This window comes from Sphaerodactylus townsendi, linkage group LG09 (genome assembly GCF_021028975.2).
Source record: "Sphaerodactylus townsendi isolate TG3544 linkage group LG09, MPM_Stown_v2.3, whole genome shotgun sequence".
In the NCBI taxonomy this organism is placed as follows: domain Eukaryota; kingdom Metazoa; phylum Chordata; class Lepidosauria; order Squamata; family Sphaerodactylidae; genus Sphaerodactylus; species Sphaerodactylus townsendi.
Genome location: NC_059433.1, coordinates 47,673,726 through 47,700,476, shown reverse-complemented (window position 1 = coordinate 47,700,476; position 26,751 = coordinate 47,673,726). Strand labels below are relative to the sequence as shown.

The following is a 26,751-nucleotide window of genomic DNA, read 5'->3' as shown; positions in this document are numbered from 1 at the left end:
ATCTGTAACATTACAAATGATTGAAATCTCAAAAGAGATCTAGCCAGCTATATGGTACAGCTTGTAAGTCTGAGCATTTATGTCACCATGAATTGCAGCACTAGTGGGTCACTTGGTTCTTCTTGCATACAGAACCCCAACCCTAAGTGGTGGATTACTCTTACTTAAGAAGTATGACAATAATTGGTAATGGACAAGGATTTTACATAACTACTTCTTTTGATCTATTTGAATTTCTAGTCAACCAGATTCTGTTTTTATATATTAGTAGCTGGTAAGGTTTTGAACATGTAGTAATAATGAGATTGATTGTTCTGAGATTAATTGCTGCTAATCACGTTTTATTTAAATTACTAATTATTTACTCACAGATCCTAAGTAGGACTGTTTTTATTTATTTAGATATGTATACCTTACTTTTCTCTCTAAAGGGGACCTAAACAGCCTGCATCATTATTCTTTTCTTCTCCATTTTATTTTCCCAACAACAAACCCGTAAAATAGGTTAAGCTGAGAGGCAATGATTGGCCAAGGTTGCCCAGTGAGCTTCTCAGACAGAGTGGGGATTCAATCCCAGGTGTCTCAGACCCTAGTCTGACACTCTAACCACTCTACATCATGCTGGATAAATGACAGAACTCCAGGATTGCTTCTGAGTTGGTGGCTTCTGCAGGGATGAGCGTCAACTAGAACTTAGCCTTGACCTATATAAACTGGTAATAAAAGAACTATAAGTATAGAAAAAAATCAAGTCATTATATAGTAAATGAAGTCCTGGATAGGTATATCCATTCAAATACTCTCTTAACGATTACTTTGAATGACTTTAAGGCAATTAGCATCTCCCAGCCTAACCTGTCTCTCAGGATTGAACCGATGATAAAATGATAGGTTATGTGGGGGGCTTGTACAGTAACGTGAAGCAATTTGACAAAGAGAATACAAATATGATTGATGGATTTTTTAAAAACAACCAACCTTGGTCTATTTTCATTCTTAAGGGAAGTTAGAGAAAATAATGCCATATTATTTTTTATTTATGTAGACCTTCATACTGGTAGGAGCCTACTTTTCAAAAAATAAAATCTGGCCTTTGAAAGATTGTGTTGCTAGGGCTGTGCTTCTTGCTCCCATTAGTGCTGACTACTGAAGATGACATGTATTTTTATTGTAAAATATATTTGCAAACTAACTTGTCACAGAGTAGAATCAAAATTTAGCTTTGCTGTGACTCATCTTTTTTCATTATTATCTCTCTGGAAGATAGCTCACAAAACAATACCTTTGGAAATATGCTGTCCTGCTTGGTAGTTCATTTTTTTATCGGGACATTGAGGCTCATATTTCAAACATTACCTTTTTAAAATTCCAGCCAATATCCAATGCAAATCATAAATGTAAAAATGTAAAAAGCATAGCAAGAAGAAATAAACAAATAAATGGACAAACTCAAAACATCATTCCCTGTTGTTGTAATCCCTTATCTAAAATAAAAAGCATCCTAAGAAAAACTGTATCATATTGCTCTGGAAAACTGTTTTCACAAACCAAGATTTGACAGTTATCTATTATGCCAGCAACTGCAACCCCAATCCACAGAACAGCAGCAAAGCAAATGCCATTAAAATTAATACCTGGATACATAAACTTGCAGAAAGTTGCAATCCTAAGCATCACTAGGAAAGCAAATCACAGTGAAATAAGTGGAATATACAAGTAACTATGTTAAAACCAAGATCTGTATCTCAGTGATTACAATTTTAAATTCTTAATCATGAAATAGAGTATGTAGTCTGATCTGTTTTACTTTAAAAACCCACTGTGCTCAATAAGGTTTGCTCCCAAGAAAATGGATATGGGATTGCTATTACCACAGTAAACGCTGGTAGAATAGCAGTCTACCCCAAACTCTCTTCTGATGCAAATGTGGATTCAGGTTCCCCTCAGTTTATTCCTCGTGGAAGGTTTTTGAGCATTTGGTTGTCCAGATAAGGCTGGCCACCACAGGTTCTCTAGATCATGGCCACTGTGTCTTCAGACCCAACTACGGTATTAAACCTGCACTTATGGCTTTTAACACTCTGCATTGAACTCAACAGGATGAGGTAATAGCCTATTAGTCCCTGGTCTGTGATGGTTCTGACAGTGACATGTCCATTACATAGCCAGTGGTAATGATCACAACTGAGCGGTTCCACTAGTTCTCCAGCAGAGATTTTGGAGGATGACAATTGTCAGTCACCTATTATCTCCACCTTCTTCGGTCTTTGTCTTTTTCTATTCAAAACCTATATGTGAGGCTGGCGGCAAGATTATACATAGATGCAGTCTCATACCATCATCCCTTTATTCTCTCACTTTTCATTGAGTCCACATCTTGTATTCTGTACAGATATGATATACAGCACTGATGGGTTCAGGCTTCCATGTCAAATCAGCTCAAGTCATGCATGTTCACTGTTTTGGAGCATCCATGGATTTTATTGCTGTTATCACAATACCTGAACTACAGCAAATTCACTTGGGATAGCTGTGTAACGTACTGCAAGGAAAAAGACTTATAGAATTTCACAATTAATAAATTGATGGAGGGAGATCTCATAACATGGCATATATAGCTCAAATAAGTCCAGGCTTTAATAAATCTTTTTAAAATTTTATTTTAAAAATTTTAAAAAATTTTATTTATTGAAGAATAAGTACATAAATATGCAATAAAACAAAGATTACAAATGTCTGACTGTTTTTCTTATAAGAAAATTGCAAAAACAATGTTACAATCACAATGTCTGACTATAGCATTTTGGGAATTTCAAAAATTACATAATGTTGACTGTTGGATTGGGAATGAATAAAAACCAGGTTTGTGAGACATAAAAGAGAGTGTATCGTATGTGAAAGGATAAGAAAGAAAGATTAGATAAAGGTGAAGGAAGAAGAAAGGAAGAGAAGAGGGTTTGATAAATCCATCAAGTCGGTAAGCTGCCACAGGACTCCCTTTTGTAGATGGTAGCAGACAGTAGGAGTACAATTTCATCCAGCAAGAAGGTTATTGAAAACAACCATATGCAGATAAGCAAGGGCTCCAGTACCTTTAAAGGCTGTCCAGAGAAAGGCATTGCAACAAATGTTGGTCATCACTAGGACTGCCAACAGACCTGGAGAAAAATGTCCTGTTCCTTTAATTCATTTATTGAAACATTATACCCTGCCTGTCTTCATGGTCCAAAATGGCTAATAATAATAAAGTATTTCCAGTTAAAACCAGAACATAACAACATACCCTGTATCTCTTTAACATGTGAAAAATTGCAGTGAAGCTTGAAATGGCATGGAGATAAATGGAATCCTATAAAGCCTCCATTAAGGAGTCAGGACAGGATTTTTTTTTCTATAGACAAATGGCAATACTGTTCATCATACAGAATGAGAAAACTTAAACCTAGATTGAGCCTCTGCTAAACAACTATTAAAGATGCAAGCATCATGGCGGCCTTCTTTATACCAAGCCCTATAGCCTATGGCTTTTACTTTAGGATTTGGACTTCAAAATTATGAAAGCTGGTGTGGTTGTGTGAAGGTCAATTACTATAATGTGCTTATTGTGGAACTAACACTGATTATTGTAGCACAGGGGGCAGGGCAGTTATTAGTTTAAATAGAAAATATCTTCCTATTAAGGGGTTTTTAACCCTAGTTTTCTTGTGCTTGTTGCTGTTTCCTGCATGGGACATTTTACCAAAATGGTCTTTGTTGCATTGGAGCTGGAATTCTAGGTGGTGTAATAATATACATAAGATTGGAGAAAACTCAAGGATAAACTGGCAGTATCTTCAATGGGAACGAGAAAGAAAAAATAATTTAAAAGTCAATGGGAGCTTATTGGCCCAGATTCAATTAATCTGTTTGAGAGGTGCAGCAGGGACAGTTTTTCCATTTAATTTTTTACACCACTCATTTATTTTTCTGTTACAAAAACACTACTTTGCTGCCAGATTACATTATCCATGTGGCAGAATAGGGATCCCCCCCCCTTTCATTTGTAAACCAAGAAGAAACATATACCAAGAGAACACAAGCATAACCTTAACGGCTACAAAGCTGTCTTTCTATAGAACAGAAAAAGGGCCAGCCTTCCTACTACCAAGGGTGAGATATCCCACTTCAAACATCAGTTTTCTGTATTGCAGATATATTTTATACAATGGATTGCTGTACAGAGATTAGTTAGTGATAAGTAAGGGTGATAATCTTTTACTGAGTAGCAACTTCCCACGCTGTATATATATCCACTTGATTATGCATGCTTTCTTCACCATTTTGCAGAACAACCTTTGGAATCCCTTTGTCCCCATCCCACCCCCCACCCCATTTCTAACAGGTGAAGAAGTATGGCAAAATTTTCTTTCCAGATGAACAACACAGCTAACCAGCTGAAGTAAGATGACACCTGGTCTTTATCTATATTAGTGCCAAATTCATCTCCACACCTGTGAAAATGTTCATCTCATTTCTGTTTTTAAAAGAGGCTGAGCTTTCTTGTTCCCGCTCTCAATCCTAGCAGAAGGGCAGCACATTATCAATTATTTAATGCAGTGTATTTTTATTACTATGATGTCATGTTGGCTTTTCTGCCTCGACATCATCTAGTTAAACAGGTATGTTCTGTCACTTTGTCACCTGACACACACAAAACCCACTTCTATTTAAAGCCACAAAATTTACGTTTATTTCTGCTGTAATAAACCAGCACAGCTACTCCTCTGGAATTATGTGGCACTGTTGCAACTGAATGGATGATGACTTGATTCATTTTGTGAGCTGCAGATTTAAAATCCTTTGGGGGCAGGTGCTGGCCCTTTAACATTCCAAGCACGTTAGGAATTTTATGGGGGAAACTTTCCTGATCCTTGCACATCCAAATTAGAACAAGTTCCACTTGCTGAATTTCTACCTACCAGTGAGCAGTAAAAGGCACAGAACCCTTGTGAGAAGTCACCTAGAAATCCTAGCAAAGTGACAACAGAAGTTAAGTCGATACACTTTAGACAATCATGATGGGGACAACTATTCACCTGATCACTCTGGTGGCCGTGTAGCAAAGAAAGGCACGACAGGCTCTATCTAGAAAAGCTGGCAAGCTAAACATTTGCAGAATCCCCAACAAGCCCAGTCACAATGAACGATCACAACTTGCGCATTCCCACCCTCCGGAAGCAGGCTGCTAAAAACCCTTCTTCCTGAAGAAAGACGTTTTCACCCACGAATCCGAAGCTGGCAGGATAGAGGGCGGGGTCACCGGTGGGCGGGTAGGAACGTACCACCACTCCAGGAAGGGGAGGCAGCCATCACGGTGCACGTCAGTCTTCGGCAAAATCGCTGTCCTTTCCACAAGGGTTCCTACGCTGAGTAGCAGCCAGACAACCATGCCGTGCTGAAAAGACTTTGGCTTCACCCGGAGGGCTTCAGCAAGTACATCGCTCCCCCCATTTGAAGACGCGGTGGTTCGGCCCAACGGGCAACCGCTTCCTCTTCCAGCTCGCTCGTCTCCCCAGATCTTTGCCGCCGCCGCCGCCTCAGAGGCGGAGGGAGGTTGGGGAAAGGAGTCTTTGGCGACGTGGAGGCCTTTTTCAGGCGGGCCCCAAGATGTCGGTGGCATTTGCAGCCCCCAGGCAGCGGGGGAAAGGGGAGATAACACCGGCTGCTATCCAAAAGGTGGGATTTGGGGCCTAGTCCAGGAGGCTGGTGGGTCCGGAGCGGGGGCTCAACTGCGCCCTCGTTTTTGCCCGGGGTGGGAGGGAGTAGGGCTGGGGAAAACAGTGTCCGGCAGGCCTGTCGTCATTGTGGGTCTCCACCCTACCCCGATGGTCTCGTGCGGAAGAAGGCGGAGATTGCTGGGAAGTTACATGCCCAGAGGTGGCAAAAGTAATACTTGCTGTTTCATGTCCCTTTTTCTCCTCCCCCCTCCCTCCCTTGAACGTGGTTAGATCCAAAGTGGTTAGATCCAAGTATTCCATGTATTTTATTCAAAATGTAATGGAACAGAAGCAGCTTTTAAAGAGTGGCAAAGTGTATTCTCTCAATACCGCTTGCAACAACCTTGGAAGGTAGTCCCACTTTATCATTCTTTCATCTCCTGCCATATTAAGGAGTGCGATTTCCAGTGGGGTGTCCTGGCTTTAAGCAAAACAGAAAACAGAGGACAATAATAAATGTTAGTCTGTGGGTTGGGAAGGAGAGTGGGTGGCCTGAGCCCAATCCCTTGAATTTATAGCTTCCTCCAGTTCTGTGTAGATTACTCATGTTAAAATGTAATTACTTGCTAAAAACAGTCCATCTTGCTTTTAACCTTTCGTCCAATAGAGGAAAAAAGAGAGATTGTATGAGGCTACTGGCTAAAGCAGTCAAATATTGGTAGAGGATGAAAAAGGATAACAGGGTACTGGGAAGTGAAGGCGTCAGTAGAATCCAGGTAATATAGGAATTGCTGCTTTAGATTAAAGAAAACTGCAAGAGTCCAGTGTCACGTAAAAAGACAAAAAAAATTCTGGCAGGCTACGAGCTTTCCTGAGTCGCAGCTCACTTCAGGTTTTTTCTAGACAGTAAAGAAATCTTTCCTCATGCACAGTGAAGGTGTCAGCGGTGACTCATATGACTTTTCTCTTGGTACAGAGAGGGAAAGGGGAGCTGTCTAAAAAAGGCATAATCTTCAACAAGGTGCCAGAAACAATTACTTTGTATTTTTTCCTTAAAATGCTACAAGTTCCTGTGTATTATGTATTTTGAGTGTTGGTGTACTCCTTAAAGTCTTAAGGTTATTGATAAAAGGTATAACTGTTGCTTTTCTTTCTTGTGTGCTGGCGATTTATGTCTCAAATAAGGACCCACTTGGAAGCCACTCAGAGATTAACTAGCAGCATTTAAACAAAAATATTTATTTATTGTATCTTTTTTGAGACCCCCTTGGAAAAAACTGGGTAAGAAATACCATCTTTTTTGTGAGAATATGAGACGTCCAGTTTTGCAAGGTTCCTTTGACTGCATAAGAAGCTTTTTAAATCTGAGTAACCTGTTGACTAGAGTAGAAATCTACCCCAAATAAAAACGTTAGAAGGTAAGATTCGTTGACAGAAACAACTGTTAGATGTCGTTTTTGGAACTTTGTTCATTTATGTTGAGAAACTGGCATTAAAGGGGGAATACTTTTTGATCCTTTACGTAAGTGGCTATCTGCTTAGAGTTGCTGTGTTAGAATTATGTTCTGTGTAAAGAGGAAGGGAAAAAATGCACTGTCTTGTCATAACTTGACAAACCTATTTAGAATGAAAGTTTAAGGCCATTATTTTATGTTTAATATAAATCAGTGTGATCTAGTGGTCAAGTCATTGGGCTACTAGGGTGTGGAAGATCTGTATTCACATCCCCACTCTGCCATAATGCTCCCTGAGCCTCTTAGGAGCCACCCCTTTCTCTCAGCCTAACTTGTCCCAGAGAGTTAAGATAATCCTGTACAGAGAAGGAAGAACTGTGTATATTGTTGGGCCCATTGGCAGAAGCTTTAGATAACAACATGCTATGTAGACAAAGGCATTGTATATTGGAAGCTAAGGAGGGTTGCCATGGTTAGTATTTGGATGGGAGACGATCAAGGAATACTGTTGTCATCCATTAAGGCAAGCAATGGCAAACCACCTCTGAACATCTCTTGCCTTGAACAAAGCCTGTGGGGTTGCCATAAGTAAGCTGTGGCGTATGGCAAAAAAGGTAGGAGATTTTTGGGATTGGAGTCCATATTTGAAGGCTGCATCTGTATTGTACAAGATTTGCTATTTGCAAGTAAAACCTGCCTGTAGCAATACTTGTATGACTGGAAATACTGCTGTAGAAAATGTGTAGGAGTTGTGGCTTTTGGTTTTGCTTAGTTCATGAAAGTATTTAATAGGTTGCCTTAAGAGGAATTCTTGTTGTTACATGTCACAAATCTTAGGACTGCTACTTTTGAACTTTACCCATTGAAGTGGGTAGCATTATTGCAGGGCTGTTTTTTGAACAACTGATTGAGAGAGGATTGTTCCTCAGAAGATAATTTTTATCCCTGGTACAGTATAATAGCTGAAAAATTGAGTTTGGAATCAGGAGGTATACAGCATCCTAACCTTTGTCATGACCTAAGTGGCTTTAGTCATTTTATCAGCCTAAGTGTTTATGCTGCCCCTTTCCCCTTCCATCTGCTAGAGGTGTACTAATAACGGCCAGTGTTATAGCTTGTAGTAAGGATTTCAATCAGGTAATATACATGTGGTACTTGAAACAGACTAAAATTCTGCGTAAGCGCTAACTGTTAAAGCTCAATCCAGACACTGGGGCGGCTGAGAACAGTCCTGCTGCTGTACTGTCTTCAGCGGTCATCCTGGTGTCATGGGGAGGCAGCAAGAAGCTGAAAAATCCCAATAGCCTGAAAGTCCTCCATAGGGCTTAACAGAGTTATGCCACCCAAATGGTTGACTCATGTCTGTTGACCATCCCACAAACTTTCCTGGAGCCAAATCCTGGTGGAAGCCAACTAGTGACACCTCAGCCTCCGGGAATGTCCCCGGAATGCCCCCTGCTGCACTGGCTTTCATGTAAGGCCGGTGCAACTGTGAAAGCGGCTGCTGCAAATGGGTCAGATGCTGTGGAACTCTACATGCCCACCTGCCTCGCTGTTTTCCCTACTGGCTGGCATAAGTTCTACTTATGCCAGCCAGGAGAGCAGATGCGTTGGTGTGAGCTTGCCCCACCTCCTATGACCATTATGCTCCCCTGATCTGGATTGGGCTGCCCACTCTAACAGATGCCTACATAAAAATAACAGAGGAAGTGATGCCATAAGCAGTTTTATGGTATAAACCTGTTTCCACAAAAATATGACAGGAGATGTGTGAATTAATACGCCACATTTTTCTGGACCTTTTTTGTGGAGGAATGCTCCACTAGGGTCCTAGTGCTTATCTCACCTCCCACTTTAAGACGAAATAATGTATTTAAGTGATGCCTTTGTCAAAATCATTATCCTTTGCAATGTTAAAAGAGCACTTTGATTTAAAAAAGCACTTATTGTGCTCTGGATGGCTAAGCAACATTTTTGCTTTTCCACAGTTGCACCTGCCATTTTGTTTTTTGCAACAGTATGGTGCCTACAAAACGATGGGGCAAACTGTAGAAAAGTGCAAGTGCTGCTGATGGCCATCTGGAGCACTGTAAAGTTTAATTCATCAACGTGCTTCATTTAACATTGCAAAAGATAATGGTTTTGACAAAGGCAGCGATTCATTATGACATCAAGTTTGCTTGCGGTGCCTAAAACTTTGATAGCCTTCAGCCTGTAAAGCTTGTGGCAGGTTTTAAAAGAAGAAGGGGAAAGAGATCCGCCCTTAAAAGGAATGCCCTGCACAATGTAGTTAGCATTGATGATTCTGGGCTGCTTATTTGGGGCGCTGGCTTAGGGTTAGAAAAAAGTTGTCAAGGGTGGATTCTGCACAGCATATTTATAACGGGTTGCAGTCACTATAAAGGAATCACCTGTGCGTCCTTCACCTGTTCAGGCAGTGATTGGAGCCCATGGAAACAATCTGGTTTATTTTTGTGCCTTTGTTCAGAGATGCTTCTCTTTAAAAAAAATATTCCTGCAACACCTGCATGTCTGTGGGGATTCATTTCTGTATGCCTGTGCAGCTTACTGCACAGGCATACAGAAATGAACCCCCACAGCCATGCCGATTGTCCTGTGATCGGCTGCACCTGCATAACTGCACATGTGCAACACAAAAGGAAAAAAAGAGAAAGACCTCCCTGCAACAGCCAGGCAATAATGAATATGTTGCTGTAGATCGGTCATACTCGCAGCCAGGAGAGAAAACGTGGTTGGAAGACTTTGTACCCTTTCAGGCGCTAAGAGAATCTGCCCGTAACCTGCACAGAATGGTGGGTGGGTAGATTCTCCCTGACAATGTATGGTGCAAAACTTAAAGGGGACAGGTGGAAGGAAAATAAAGCATCTCCTGCCCAGTTGTGTTTGCACGAGAGCACCTCCAACCTGGGATTGTGCAGAGGGATTGCTGGTTTAGCAACTTTTGAAAATCCCAGGTTGAGGAGAATAAAATGGGACAAAGTTCCCCCCCTCCCAAACAGTTTATGTAACATCCTACACCCGTTATATTTGGCCTGTGCGAAATCAAGGTCTACTATAGTCCTAAAACAGGTAATAGTTATAAGGAAGGGTCTTTTGTGAAATAAGACTATTTGAAAAATTTATTGCTTCTAAATGGAGAAAGGTTTTCTTATCAACCCACCAGCATTTTAAATAAAATGAATAAACACTATTGCAATAATATCTAAAATAAATAAGAGAATATAATTCAATAGCACAATGTTACATTTTGTTTGCGGTGTTCTAAGAATCTGGTTTATTATTTCAGATGTTGGATGAAAATAATCACCTTATTCAGTGTATAATGGATTACCAGAATAAAGGGAAGACATCAGAATGTTCTCAGTAAGTTTCTAATTTGACTGTAGTTGAAGATTACTCTCTGAAGAATCCTCTGCACATGTGGAAGTGGTCGGCTGCACAAGCAAGCGGGTGGATTGTGTGTGGGGAAGTCTGCACCAATGCAGGCTGCATTGTTACTGTAAGCTGTGTAACTGACACATGACTTTTGGTCAAGCAGCTTGCCAAAATTTTGATTCTGTCACACGATACAGACAATTGTGGACTTTCAGATTGATAAACTATTGGCTAGGCAATTTAGGGCAACAGTTTGCACTTCATCAATACTGTTATCACAACAGCATAGGAAATCTATGGAAATAACAGAACAGCTCTTAGTTGATAGTACAGTTTAGAACATCTAAACAGGGAGAACTAGTTTTGAAGGGAGTGAATTTCATCTGTTGGGTGTTGCATCCTGACATATGTTTTACATGCGCAGGGTCCCAGGTTCAGTCCCCAGCTTTTCAAGTTAAAAGGATCAGGTAATAAGTGACGTGCAGGACATCTGTCTGAAATCTTAGAGAGCTACTGCCAGCCTGAGTAGACAATAATGACCGTGGACCAATGCTCTGTTTCAGTAGCCAAGCCATGCATACCACTAAAATAAGCTTGTTTTCGTCAAGTCTGTCTCTCATAATTGACTGAGACAATGTTGGGTGGCACCCTGTGCAACCCCCACACCCTCGATTATAAAAATAAAAGGGAAAATCCAAAGAAGCTTGTGGGTTGTAACATTTCTGGAGGTGGTTTCTGTGTCTAGCGGCAGGGCGGCATTGCACCATTTCAGATATTGGGGGGAGAAGAGGTTTCATCACATGGAGGATTTAAATTTTAGAGGATTTGAATTTTAGAAACAGCACCACCTGTCTGGTTCTGGTTATCAGTTAGCTTTGAAGTTGAAGAGGCACCTTAGCTTCCATTGACAGTAGGTGAACTGCTGCATTCTCCACCAGCTGAGGTTTTTGAACTGTTCCTGAGGACAGCATAAAGCACACTGTATTATGGTTCCCTAAACAGAAGTTTACAATTAAAATAGGTATTGTGTGGTTTTAGATAATGGTCAAATAAGAAATTTTAACTGTCCTTGCTTTAGACATTCTCTCCTCTGTTCTTTGACAGGTATCAGCAGTTATTGCATACGAACTTGGTCTATCTAGCTACAATAGCAGACTCCAATCAAAATATGCAATCAATATTGCCACCAGTGAGTACCTCAAAAATGTTGCGTGGTACATAAAGATATACTTGAACAAGTAAAAGATACTTGAACAAGGACAGTATTTAGCAGATATAGGTACTGGCTGTTCTGCATGACTTCTTACTAATTGAATGAAACTGCTGTGTAGACCTTTGCCTGTGTTTTCCATTTACAAGGTATATCACTAAAAGAAAATGTCATAATTACTTATTTATTGATCTAAATCAAAATGCTCAAGTAACTTTTAATTTGTCAAGAGTATGTTTTGGGTGCACCAGCAAACTTGCCAGTTTTTTATTAATATTGCAATGTACTGTTTTGAATAACATGTTTTGGTATAGATTTTCCACAAATATTAACTCAGATTCATTAATAAGACCTATAGTTCAAATTCCACTTCTAAGAGGGGTAAACACTCCTTTATTCTAGAGTAGTAGAAGAAGAGGAGTTTGGATTTATATCCCCCCTTTCTCTCCTGTAGGAGACCCAAAGGGGCTTACAATCTCCTTGCCCTTCCCCCCTCACAACAAACACCCTGTGAGGTACGTGGGGCTGAGAGAGCTCCGAGAAGCTGTGACTAGCCCAAGGTCACCCAGATGGCGTGTGTGGGAGTGTACAGGTTAATCTGAATTCCCCAGATATACGAGCTCTTAACCTCCTACGTCACTGCTGCTCCCTAAAGTTCATGATTTACACTGCCACAAGCCATAGCCACCTGTTGAATACATGTAGAAAAGAAAGGTATTATAACTGCTTTAGAGTTTTTATATTGTGTTAAAAGAAGCTACTAGGTGCTATTTTTGTGACTGCTTTTGTATGTATTGCTCTTTGCTATGGTCTCAGCTTGCGTTTCTTGTCCCAGACTCATCATCTGCTTTCAGTCTTAGCATTAATCTGGCCCAGTGTGAACATGATCATCTCCCCTCTTCCTGTTACAGCTTATGTGTCATGTGCTTGCAGCTCAGTTGGTTCTGAGTCTGCAAAGACTGAACATTGCTAAGGACCAGTCATATGGAATGTTGAGCCTGTTAGGGAGCAGCAGTGGCGTGGGAGGTTAAGAGCTCGTGTATCTAATCTGGAGGAACCGGGTTTGATTCCCAGCTCTGCTGCCTGAGCTGTGGAGGCTTATCTGGGGAATTCAGATTAGCCTGTGTACTCCCACACACGCCAGCTGGGTGACCTTGGGCTAGTCACAGCTTCTCGGAGCTCTCTCAGCCCCACCTACCTCACAGGGTGTTTGTTGTGAGGGGGGAAGGGCAAGGAGATTGTAAGCGCCTTTGGGTCTCCTGCAGGAAAGAAAGGGGGGATATAAATCCAAACTCTTCCTCTTCTTCTTGTAAGTGTGAGCTTGGAGCAAATAATATCCATCATGAAAGTTAATACCAGTATACCATCACCACCAATATTTTCAAAATATGCAACTTAAAATGCTTAGCATCAGTGTTACCCCCAATCACTAAGCAGTTTCCCCGCCAGCCTTTAAACAGTTCTGGAGGATGGTGACCTTTTACAAACATTGGAGGGGAAATGTTTCACCAGATATTGGAACGAAAAATGTTTCACTCAATGGTCCTGTTGTAGTAGATCATATGCAAGTATATAGTCATGTATTGAGAATATATTAAGAATAAGATATTAAGAATAAGGGTGTCTAAACATGCAGATGAAATCATCACTGTGTGTAAAAAGCCATGAAAAGTCATTTTAGCATCTATATGTTTCTGATATACCACCCCTGTCACAAAGTGGGTTTGCCGCACTGTGTGCCTGGTGAGACTTTGAAACTGCCTCCAGGTTAGCCTTGAGGTTGCAAAGACATCAGTTATGGTTGCTTGATCTTGGGCTGGCACAAAACACATTGAAATTGTTTTAAAGCATCCTTGCTCACATTCACTATGAATGGATGCAGCAGCATTTTGAAGCTGCAAGCCTGATTATTCAGATCAAGCTCCAAGATATGGCAATTACAAGTCCCTTCAAGATTAGCAGGTCCTCTTTCTACCATTGATCCTTTACAGTTGCCAGATGCTAAACACAGAGTCTGCAGTCCTGAATGGATGGAAGGAAAACTGTTTGGTGCCATGTGACAATGTTTCTCATTAAGTTAATGACATTAAATGTCTAGCAGTAGAAAAAGAACCACCACTGAGGGAAACCATAATAAAGAACATCTTGGAATTAACAAGCAGTTGCCCACTGCCATTTGCCAGGACTGCCCTGTTCAGCTTGTGTCAGCAGCTCACTCAAAATTATGGCCAGTAGTATCAAAATATCCTAGATTAAAACAAGCATGTTCAAATGAAGGGTGGTGCGAAGAGGCAAAAAACCCCTAGAATTCCTGTTTGGTCATTTGTTGAACTTTTCCCTTGTATTTAACATAAAACAAGAGGTGCAGAAAATTATATATTCAAAGAAAAAAGCAGATGAGTTACATACAGTGCTTTGATAATAATCAAATGCACTATACTCAGATACGTCATCAGATGCAGTGACTTCTGATTCTGTAATCCTAATGAACTTCATTGTTCATTGGCTGTCACACTGTATCATTGCATTTTTAAATGTTGTAATATGCTTTGAGTCTTATTGAGAAAGGTGAGCTAAGTAAATCATGCATTTTTATTCTTACTGTAGGCTTTTGAGAAAGGTTACCAGTGTAATAGTCCTGTTGCGGGGTGGGGAGAAGTGAAATGACGGCCCTTGGCCAACAGCCCAGTGAGTTCATGTCTGAGTGAGATTGAGTGGGAGGCTTCCCTCATTGGAAGAATAAATGTGTAGATAAGGATTTTTACATATGTGCTGAATATGTTACATACGTTATAAATGTTAAGTATTGTAATACTAATAACAGTTTTTAAAAACCTAAACTAAATGTGTCCCTTTGCAAGGGATGAGTCCCAGAACTGATGTGTGTATTCAGACTTTTCACTGACCTGTGCTAGGCCTTTAATGGCAAATGGAGAAATCTGAAATTGTGTGAAAAGGGTAGGGTGGATAAAAATCAGTATTTTTTAAATTGAAAATTGGACTTTTAAAATTTAAATTGGATTTTTTGATTTAAAGACAATTTCATTAAATTATTTTTTGAGGAAAATTTTGTCTACAGATTGTTATCTTTTTAATATACATTAAAGTCCAAAGATTATTCTTCTTGAAATAAGGATTAGTTTTTAGTAGAATGAGCGTGATATCTATATCTATAAACGCAAAATACCACTGACTGACTCACTGACTCATCAAAAGAACTCAAAAACCACCAAACCTACAAAGTTGAAATTTGGCACACCGGTTCATTATGTGATTTAGGTACTCACTAAGAAAGGATTTTTCAAAATATTCAGTTTTACTCGAGTTATTACACATTTACTGTTTTCACTGCTCATCTCTGGCCATCTGTGTGAACATTCTAAGGGCAAACCAACCGCTCAGACCACAGACATGCTGCACAAACATTCTAAGGGTGACAGTTAAACACAGCCAGCTTCATGTCCTTCACCAAGGTGCGCCAAATGCACTCTAACACTGCTCTCCACAACCATGTGAACCTATCCCTTCTGCTGAAACCGCTACAGGGAGAAGAGGAATTAAACACAGAAAGCGCTTTACACACTACATTATAAAAAGACAACTACAGGAAGCTGCTGCAAAATATGTGAAAACAATCCCATCAGTCCACACACAGGCAGTGAGAAAATATGCTGCATGTCACCCCAAAGTTCACAAACAGGCTGTAAAGAAGTATGTTGAATGTCACCCCGAAATTCATAGAGAGCCTGTGATGAAGTATGTGTAGCAAAGCACAGGTGCCCTGCTAGTGTTCATATAATGTTTAATTTTTTTGGTAAATTAATTCAGTTAATCCATTTGTAACATCATGTTCTTCCAGAGTTTTCAATAAGATTAATTTGGACAGTTTTACTGTCTAGAACACAGGTGTCAAACTCACAGCCCTCCAGATGTTCAACTCCCATCAGCCCTTGCCAGTATAGCCAATGTTCATATTGGGAGGGACTGATGGGAACTGTAGTTCCCATCTGGAGGGCTGCGAGTTTGACACCTCTGGTCTAGAATATTTTATCACACGTGCTTAGTTTTGCAGTTCTCAAAACTGAACTTGTGTCTGCAGAGATGACATGCCTCTTGGTCACAGCAGAGATGCTATAAAATAAACATACAGAGTTGAGAAAAAGACTTTAATCCCATTGTTCCTTTGCAAATCTGTGTGCACAGAATCACCTCCTTACCTCTTAATTTATTGTCGAAGGCTTTCACAGCCGGAATCACTGGAGTGTTGTGGGTTTCCGGGCTGTATGGCCGTGTTCCAGTTGCATTTTTCTCCTGACGTTTGGCCTGCATCTGTGACTGGCATCTTCAGAGGATCTCAGATAGGCGAAACATCAGGAGAAAATGCTACTGGAACACGGCCATACAGCCCGGAAACCCCACAGTACTTCTTAATTGCTATGTTCCAAGTTCAACCAATAACAGCTTCTGCACAGAGATCTAGGGAGGAGGGAGTGGCCAGCATTAAAAATGAAAGTGAAGCCTTTTGAGCAAAGTACTTCACAAGTCTCAGGATCTTTGTTTATATGGCCTGAGGTTTATCTTCTTATTCTCTCCTTGGAAGAGAAAATCTATAATGGTTGCAGGTCATAAAAGGGGCCCAGTTTGGGAATATTTTAATTACCGGTAAGTTCCTCTACTTATGGGCAAGGCAGGCATGCAAACTCTACAGCAAAAAAAAGTTTGACCCAGATGAAACAGGAGATAGTTCACCTTGGGATAATTTCATAATTAACTATCTATCTAATAGTATAAGCAAATCTGTAATTTTTGGTATAACTGTAAAACGAATCTGAAAAGTTATTCTGAAAATGAAATTTCATGTGGTTGTAAATATTAAGATTATACCAAGAAGAATGAGCTTCATGCAGAAAACCATGTTATACAGAAACTCAGTTTGATTTAAATCAAATCTACCCTGGTAAAGAAACATTGTCACTGTGTTAGAAATAGACTAAATAATTGCAAGAATGACTAGGATCTCTGGCTTAATATCTGTCCTTAGTGTTATATGAAATATGAAACAGTGAAAGAAAATCTTTAAAAATAATTTCATAGCAGGAAAAGTATTTGAGGTTCAAGCGCTTGTTAATTATGACAGTATGCATGTAGGTCAAACTGGAAGAGAGAGCTGGAAGAGAGAGCTGTGGAATAAGTTTTGAAAAATTGGATATGATGCAGTAAGCGTAGTTAAATGTGCCTGAAGAAACAATGGATGCTTTTACTGCTTACCTCTTTACAGTTGTCATATAGGCAGTTGTACCACATGCAATGTATTTGTTGTACTGACTGCTTATGTTTCACTGAATTGCCTTTCAGCCACCCACTCAGAATATGCCAATGGGTCCAGGGGGGATGAATCAGAGCGGCCCTCCCCCACCTCCTCGCTCTCACAATATGGGTTCAGATGGGATGGTAGGTGGGGGCCCTCCTGCGCCACACATGCAGAGCCAGATGAACGGCCAGATGCCTGGTAAGTTTCTCTCCTAGAAGACATTAAGACCAGGGTTGCTCAGCAACTGAAACAACATGTGGGCTCAGGGGATGGAAGGTTGTTGATGACAAAACTGCTTTGAATGCCCCTGAGTACAAGCTCTTTTAGTGTTTGTTAGCTACAGCGCTACGTGACCTGTATTCTGTGTTTATCAGGCTGCCCTTGGGCTTTGATGTAGCTGACACACAGCATTCCTCTGAACAGAACTGGCTAATTTTAGTCTGCTGAAAACCATGCCGTGCAGCTGTGTGTAGAAGGCTTATTGAAGGAAGGCATTGGCCTATGGCTGAATAAATATAAATTGTTTAAGGAAATCATTTAAAACTATTACAGTTCTGTGAGCGAGACAGTTAAGATTTTTAAAGACTGCCTACTAGCTGCAGCTCTCAAGGCTGTGTACAAGTAAACATGCAACTATGCCAAAAAAAAGCGGTAAAACTTCTAAACATTCACAGAGTAGATTAAAATGTAATACGTAAGTAAATAAAATAAAGTTTGGTAGCAGACAAAGATAAATCCATTAAGGAGAAAACAACTATCAGCTTGCTTAAGAAGATGCAGACTCCAGATGGTTCAGTAAATAAAAATATGTTGATGTGATGCCAAGCCTCTTCTGGTGGGCTGGAGTTCTGTACCAAAGTTCTATTACCAGAAAACCCCTGTCCCACACAGTCATTCACCTCTGCTACAGAATGGGGACACACAGAGCATGGCCTCCAAAATAGATCTTACAGTTCAGTCAGCTTCATGTAGGATATGCCCAGATTTTTAATCTTTTGAAATTAATAGCTGAAAGCTGTGGTCCAAACTGACGTAGCACAGTGTTAAGCAATAGAATAGGGTCCGTCTCCCCCCCTCCCCCGCAGTATTGTTACAGCAGCCCTCAAAATAAATAAATGGTCTATGTAGAAAATCAGCAAGACTTATCAGCTGGTATATCAGTATGGCAAAAACTGCAGAGAGATCTGCAGTGGTGATTCTTCAGACTTGAACAGTAGTGAGGGGTAAGCTGTAAATGTAGATGTCTGGTTGTAGATCTGTTAGAATCTAATTTGGCTGTTACTACGTGATGTGTCAATGCTAACTATTGCTGTGGTCCAGTATGATTTTCACCTTCCCCATTATTTATCCATGGAAGCAATGAGTGAAAAGTGCTCAAGCTCATCTTCTCCCTTCCATAAAAGGTCTAGCTATGTACACTGTAGCTCATGCCATAAGGCTGTATGTGAAAGACTGGTAGTGGCAAATAATTTCTTCTTATGAGAAGAATGTCTACCATTTCCTGTCGTCTTATGAAGAATGCCCACCAGCCTTCCGAAGAGCACCATGATCCCTTCAAATAGTCTGATCTTTTAAGTTCTTTCATTTTACTCAACAGTGGAGTGGTATGTCAAACATATATGTAAAATTGTGTTTGATTTTGGAAATGCTTCATGTCACTGTCATATTTATTTGTTTTAAACATGATTGATTATACAGATAATTGTGAAATTAATTTTTATTTTGCTGAGCTGCCTGACTGAATTTTAAGTAAGTGTCATATTAACCTTGGAATTGTGGGTTTTAAGAAACTGGATTAAAAATGTTTTTCTTCAAAGGACCTAACCACATGACTATGCAGGGACCTGGGCCAAACCAGCTCAACATGACAAACAGTTCTATGAACATGCCTTCAAGTAGCCATGGCTCCATGGGAGGTTATAATCATTCAGTGCCATCTTCTCAAAGCATACCTGGACAAAATCAGATGACAATGAGCCAAGGACAGCCTATGGCCAATTATGGTCCCAGACCAAATATAAGTATGCAACCAAACCAAGGTAAAGTCAGAAATGAATGCTTTCTTCCATTAATTTCTGAAAATCACAAAAACTCCTTTAAAATGTTCTTTCGGATCTCACTGAATACTAGTACTCTGTTGCAATTTAGAATGCATTGTTGATATCTTAGCAAGTGAACATACAAGAAATGGGGAAAGCCAGACTGGTAAGAAAAAATAAAATACAATAGTCATTTACAGGGTTTGTTTGCAAACATTAGAAGGTGGATGGAAAATTAGAGAGAGGGAAAGGATTTACAAAAGGGTTTTCCAGAACTAAACAATGCAATCTTAAGAAGCCCCACTGAATATAACTGAGCAAACCTGCTTAGAATATAAGAGCATTTTCGGATATAACTGTTCAAAAAGTATGCCAGCAGCAGCAATTCAAATGTGACTATCGAGTAGTATTCTTAGAATTGTAGGAGTTTCCTTATCAGAAAGATAGTTTATCAGCAGACTTTAGTCTTAGCAGTCTGGTTTAGTAATCATGTGCAGAAATTTGACAGAGAACCAGGTGGAGTATATTTGCAGTTTCAATTGCAGTCTTTGAATTCTTATGCTAAACTAGGTCCATGTAGTCAGTTGAAATAATTTCTTCTACATTCAGCACACTTTAAGTCTGTTCTTCAATTTTTGCAACTTCTATATAACTGCCTAAATGTCTCCATTGAACAACTACTTTTTGCATGTTAGCCCTGAATGCCATTGGTGACGCTTCTCAGTGGAACAGATTTTAAATCTTAATGTGCTTCTAAATTACTTTTTAAAAAAATTCAGTGATTAATTAATTGGCAAGCAGTGGTTTTGATGTATTGTCTTGATAACTGTGGCCTTTTTTTACAATAGGCCCAATGATGCATCAGCAGCCTCCTTCGCAGCAATACAGTATGCCGCAGGGAGGTGGGCAACATTATCAAGGACAGCAGCCACCAATGGGAATCATGGGCCAAGTTAACCAAGGAAACCATATGATGGGACAGAGGCAGATTCCTCCATACAGGCCACCCCAGCAAGGTAAGATTAGAAATTAACAATTTTCATTTTCAGTTAATCAACACACAGGCTAAATATTCAGAAAGTATTTTGTCTCCATCCAGTTGCATTATTTCTATATCTCTTTTTCAACTACTGAGATAAGCTTACAAAAGTGATTAGTGCAGAACACATTTGTAGAAGCCCACCTAGTTCCAGTATCTCTTAATGTAATATATGTGGATAATTTTAAACTAGCAATGCCTATAGCTTTTGTAAAGCTTTCCTGTGCTAGCATTTGGACTCAAATCTTATTTCCCCCAGCAAGTGGCTATTGATGAGCTTGTGCTAATTACCTTTTCCTAAAAATAGTTCTTGCAGCTAAAAAGTCAGTGGATTTCATTTCAACATTTTGCTCTTCATAAGCTTTTGCTGAATAAAAATGAAAAGATGTCTTGAATTAATATTTGGATACTGTACTTTCTACAGTAAGAATAGAATACATTATTTACATGGTCTTGGCAGCTTGAACACTACAGGCAGATTCTCTACAACAGATGTCTCTTTAAAAAGCAAACGTGTATATTGTGTGTTTTGGAAATTTGTTTCACATACTGAGTGTTAAATGCATCAGGATTCTGTATGTAATACATAATGTATTCTCAGAAAACATTAAATATGCTTTCTGAAACACAGTGACATGGGTGGGGGAACGCTATAGAAATAGACTGTTTCTCATATTAAAGTGAGAAATGAGTAAGAATGATAACGGACAAAATAAGTTATTTACATATTGACTGGTTGTGGTTTTTCAGGCCCACCACAGCAGTACTCAGGCCAGGAAGACTATTATGGGGACCAATACAGTCATGGTGGACAAGGTCCTCCAGAAGGCATGAACCAGCAATATTACCCTGATGGTAATCTCTCGTAATGTTAACTTTCCCATTTTACACACCTGCCCATTATACATAAAACTACTGCATATATAATTTCTAGTAACTGGTCACTTGAACACTTATTATATTTTATTAAAGCTTGCAAGTTCAGTAATTGGAAATACAAAGCATAACTTTATTGTACAGTTCACTGAAACTACAAAAATTATTTTACATTTCACTGAAACTACAGTTCTGATACTATTTTCATGTTTTTATAAGGACCCCCTCATTTGGTTAGAAATATAGCAAATTCTTTTCAATATCTAGAAGAGTTCATGCAGCCATGTAACTCATCTACTTTACAAGATTAAAAGATGAATAGTTTTAAATGTAAACACTGGTAGTAGAAATCTTACAAAAGATCAGTATGCTTTCAAAAATAATTTGGAATTTTTCTCCCTCTATTTTAAATGAATATGATAACGTATTGGTACTCATAACAACACATAATTAGGCTCAGGATTTTGATGTTTAGTCGTCTTTTACATGTGATTATCAAATTAAAAATCCTTATATGAAATATAAGGAGATATCAAAGTGCTGTTGAATAAATAAGATTTTGAACTTAGAACGCATTATAAACATGGATTAATAGCTAACATGTTATTTGTTAATTAGTTCATGAAGTTCAGTCTGCATGGGTACATGACTACCTATTTGCAAAGTAATACTCATTTTAGAGTGACTACTGGAATATTGTATTGTTTAAGTGCTCAGGTTGTTTTTTTCTGAGTTTTTAACTGTCTGTTACCATTAGTCACTACCATGCTCATGGTTTACTTAACTTACATGTCACCAAATCAACACTTTTTGAGCTAGTTTAACTTCAGCCAGTTAGTATACGGTAAGACAGTTCCACAAAAGTTGTCTTGCAAATACTGTTAATGAACCACAGCGGCAGCTTCATTCTCCTAAGTCATACTATGTCATTCCTTAGTCCTTGGTGTTACACATAAGCAACACTGAAAATGTAATATCTTGAATCTTAAGTAATTTGTATGAACATTTTCTAAAATTAACTTGCAGCCTACATGTATTTAAGGGACCCAATAGTTTTATTATATTTGACAAATATATACTGTTCTCCAGTAATGGGTGCTTTACACATGATCTATGAATATACCCTGTTTCCCCAAAAATAAGACCTATCCTGAAAATAAACTCTAGCATGGTTTTTGGGGATTTTTGGAGAATGCTTGAAATATAAGCCCTACTCCAAAAATAAGCCTTAGTTACAGATTCCCCGGCGTAGCTGATCTGGTCATGTGGGGGGTGCAAAATCATGGGAAAAAAAATAAGACATCCTCTGAAAATAAGCCCTAACGCATCTTTTAGAGCAAAAATTAATAAGACCCTGTCTTATTTTCAGGGAAACATGGGTAGCTGTAATTCTAGAATGACATTCTTCAACAAGCACAACAGTATCAGCATACAGAGATGATACACTGTAAAGTAAAATAAAATGTGTAATGCCTGTAAATTGGGGAAATACATTTTGGGGGGAATGTTTTTTTTCTTTCAACGCCTGTTATGAATTTAGATACAGAACTGGCCATGAATTCATATGTTTTAGTAAATATAATGGCACTCTTGTCAAAAGTAAGTTTCCTTGTTAGACAACTAAATTCTGATTAGGAGCAAGGAAATGCTTAAGATTGTAAAGGCAATCCTGAGGAACAATCTTTTACCAGCAGCATCCTAATGGCAGATATTCATAGCATGTCCTGGTAATAGTAACATGATAAAAAAGAATTTGCAAGGAAATATTTCCACTTCCCTTCCCAATAAATTTGGAAGTAATTTTACATTGGAGGGAGGAATTAATATGCATTAGATACTTTTACGGTTAAAATGTATTTGGGTTATTCACAATTCCATTGAATTTTATTTGTAATAATTCACATTGCTTTTAACATATGTTTTTTGAATTGGAAATCAGTAGGACTTGTGTTAGACAAAGTATGATAATTGGTTTCTTTGATCCTAATTAAATTCAGGTTATTTACATTTGAAGGGCTTAAATGCTTTCATTTTTAAAAAATAAAGACAAAGTATTTCCCACTTCTAATACAGATTAGAAGAAGCTTAGGACCGTCCCTTGCTGTGATGTTGCTAAATCTACTTTCATTAGCCTTTTTTTTCTTGTCACATGTTAATTTAATATGAAAGAAAGTCCTATTGGTAAATCCTGCTAATTCAATTTCAAGGGTCTTTTTTATGTATTTCCAGCTGACACTGATTTTTTTCAGTAAGTTGCAATCTTTTTAGGGTTTTCACTCAGAGGCCATTAACGTTTCTTCCTGTTTCTTGTCGAATTGATGTAGGTCATAGTGATTACGGTTATCAGCAACCGTCGTATCCTGAACAAGGCTACGATAGGCCTTATGAGGATTCCTCCCAACATTACTACGAAGGAGGTATCTATATACCTTCACACACACATGCGCACATACATTCCTTTTCCTCTCCCCTTCCACAAAGGAAAAAAATTCTTGCACAACATAACTTATTTCCTGCCCATGCAAAGCTCTTGTAGACTATTAGTTGCTGGCTGTTGAGAATTGCAGGGAACTTGAAGCATTCAAAATAGTTTCTTGCAAACTTCTTAAACTATAACCTTGGTTTGTCATTTCTGACAGCAGTAAAATGACTAAAACACGTTAGCATTTTTTCAAAAGTATCTTTTTATTTAAACATAAATCCCATTGGTCCAGTTATATATTTTGTGCGTATGTATACATACAAATATAGTGCCTTTAGGAAACAGCTTGCTGATTTTTGTGTAGCTAGTCTGTGCTCTGTAGCTGTCTTTAATTTTGTCCTTTTTTCATTTAGCATAGTCATGGCCTTATCAAGTCATGGCATCATGTCCCAGTAAACTTAATGCTCGTATGGCAGAGATGCTGAGAATACTGCAGTGTAGCCTTGCAAAAGCTGGCTTTAACTGCAGTTTGTTTGGCCGAATTCCTTCTGTTTTGGTTTGTGTTTTCTTTTGTTTTTCTTTCCAGTTTTTGAGATCAAGACTTGCATTTTCATTTTGTTTTTGTGGTGTTGGCTGTGCATCTTTAAAATACATACACTGGAATCAGGGGAAGGGCCTTTAATTGTTTCTGCTTACAATGCTTTCAGGAAATTCACAATATGCTCAACAGCAAGATGCGTATCAAGGACCGCCTCAGCAGCAAGGATATCAACAGCAACAGTACCCAAGTCAGCAAGGCTACCCTGGACAGCAGCAAGGTTATGGTAAGTAATGGAGGACAGGTTGCCTTGGGAAATAAGGAGGTCGAGCAGGTATTTTATGAACTTCCTTTCATGCCCATAGTGTCCTTATGGAAAGGTTAAGACATGCATATAGACGCACTCCACTTTGATGGCAATTTTTATCAGTCCAAATGGAATTGCCTTAGAAGGGTGTGAAATTACGGCAACTATTTGCCAGTAATGTATAGCACATCAGTTCACATGCATTCCCCCTCCCCATGGACAAATAACACCCCTGGAGCCATTTTGGATCAGGAGAAGGCCGAGGCCCCTTCTCCATGCATATTATGGTCCTGATCCAGATCAAGCCCCTGTAGTACTCGGGACATAAGTTTCCAGCAGCTGACATCTAACTAAGTAGAATGAGAGTCCAGTTGCAGAGGAACCCATACTCAGCTCAAGGGGGCAAAATATGGCTGGTTTTGCCCTCAATCTTGTTGATTTCAGTGAAGTTCTCTCAGCATAAGTTTAGGGTCACAACATCAGAGTTCTTTTAAAAATGTAAGTATCCTGTAAGTTCTGACATTGAACCACTGTCATAACTATATTGTAATCAATATTCTGTTGTTTTTATAGTATAGTAACAACTATAAAAATGATTGCTTCCTATGTTTAGAGGTTTAACAGTACGGTCCTAAGGAGAGTTATACTCTTCTCAGTCTACTGAAGTGAGTGCACTTAGAAGGATGTAACTTTACTAAGGCTTGCACTGTAAATCAACAAAACTTTAAACGGCAATGTATATTGATGTCACTGGTCAGCACATCTGCAATTATAATTGTTCAGTTAAATACTGAAATAACACCCAGTTGTGTAATTTGTTTTACAGATCTAATAGTTTTCATACTTTGTGTTTGGGCATTTCATAATAAAATATAAATCAACATATAACAAAGAAAAAAGATCAGTGCCTGACTTCTTTGAACCATTATGTAATGTGGTTCTGAAATTCAGTGGATTTTAGAAATGGTAAAAATGTAGACTCTACAGCCTGTGTCCAGGAACCTCCCTAGTCTTTTATGTCAGTTAAATGCAACTGTATGGTTTGAATTTATGCCTGCTTGTGAAGGGGAGAGGGCAATTTCCACCAGTTTTCACTGAAACCCCTTCTCCCCATATCACATTTTACACTGTTCCTAAGCAATCCTGACACTTAGAAGTGGATTTTGGCATAGTAGGCTGAAATGAGAAGGGAGAGCCAACGAACCATGTTCTGCAGGTAGAGTTCTGTGTACAGATTATTCATCCAAGTCTATGTGAACGAACTTCAGCACATCATACAATTCATTATTATTGTTCTGTATTAAGTAGTGACTTTTTTGCATTGTCTATAGTCTACCTTTCTCAGCTTGGCCTCAAGACACATTACACAGAGTGAGTCAATACAAATTAAATAAATGACTTGGTTTTTATGAATGATGTCTAAAAGAAAAATAGAATCAGCTCACCAAGCGAGAATCTTTGGCAACCAAATTTAAAACAATCTAAATCCGATGCCTTTTTAAAACAACCCTCTAATGACCAGCTGCAGATTGATTTCCCCACCCAAAATAGATTTTCTGCCTTGGAAAACGTAGAAAATGAAACCATAGAAGAACCTAGAGAACAGCAATCTCTAATTAATTTAAACACTTCCACAGGCAACAACTATTCAGGTGATAGATCGCAGAGTGGTGGTGGTGGTGGTCAGCCTCGAGAGAAAGAGGGTTTGGATCTTTTATTTACTTTTGACAATTTCTTTTCAAAACTTTAGGCTGAAATTGCAGACCAGTGCCTGTTAACAGTAAGATCTTTTCAGCATATTGAAAAAAGGCTTGCCTCGGTAATTATCCATTTAACTGAGATTAAAGAATCCTGTACTGGTATCCATCTGCTCAAATGCATGGATAAAAAGTTTACTGAAATACATAATGATATAAGAAACATCTTATTACAATATATACAAGCCATCTACACGTTTTAAAGTACCAACTACAGCCCTCCCAATAATGGAGGTAGTAAAATCCAGAAATGTTCCTACACACACCTGAAAGCAAACAAGGGGAACTTGAAATTGCTCATCAACCAAATAATACTGGATATTTTACCATTTAGTGGAAGGATACCACGTTGGAATTCAGCTTACACAATAAATCAACACCTCAGACAGATTTTGAAAAAAATATTTTAGAGTCTCTGCAGTAGAACAGCTCTACAGATGAAAACATCACTGCAGAGTTAAAGTGACCCTCAGTGATTTATCTGAATTTTGTTTTTTAATGTCGAAAAGGCCATTTTAAAGAATTATGGAGCATATCTTTCTAGACTTTTAAAAACTCTTTTATTAACCCGTTAATTAAACTAAATACTTCAAGGACTGATGACACCTCAAAGATTGAACTTTCAGCAGCACAACCCAACATACCAATCTCTAAGAGTGCAGAGAACGCTCAAAGATGCAAAGGCACAGAGCGACTGTGATATTCT

General features: G+C 38.9%; 1 protein-coding gene across 5 annotated transcripts in view; it reads left to right on the top strand.

Moving 5' to 3' along the window:
- The first annotated feature begins 5,346 nt into the window (after nucleotides 1-5,346).
- Nucleotides 5,347-26,751, top strand: part of SS18 (SS18 subunit of BAF chromatin remodeling complex) — a 30,180-nt gene continuing 8,775 nt past the window's right edge. The window contains exons 1-9 of one of the 5 annotated variants that reach the window (XM_048507637.1): nucleotides 5,348-5,715; nucleotides 10,458-10,534; nucleotides 11,651-11,735; nucleotides 17,112-17,265; nucleotides 18,885-19,106; nucleotides 19,955-20,122; nucleotides 20,896-21,000; nucleotides 23,346-23,438; nucleotides 24,151-24,267. In XM_048507637.1, the coding sequence (XP_048363594.1) occupies nucleotides 5,647-5,715; nucleotides 10,458-10,534; nucleotides 11,651-11,735; nucleotides 17,112-17,265; nucleotides 18,885-19,106; nucleotides 19,955-20,122; nucleotides 20,896-21,000; nucleotides 23,346-23,438; nucleotides 24,151-24,267 (1,090 nt within the window). In that variant the 5' untranslated portion in view covers nucleotides 5,348-5,646. Of the gene's footprint in view, nucleotides 5,716-10,457; nucleotides 10,535-11,650; nucleotides 11,826-17,111; nucleotides 17,266-18,884; nucleotides 19,107-19,954; nucleotides 20,123-20,895; nucleotides 21,001-23,345; nucleotides 23,439-24,150; nucleotides 24,268-26,751 lie in introns of those variants that run through there. The other 4 variants (XM_048507639.1, XM_048507638.1, XM_048507640.1 and 1 more) reach the window with 4 other exon arrangements.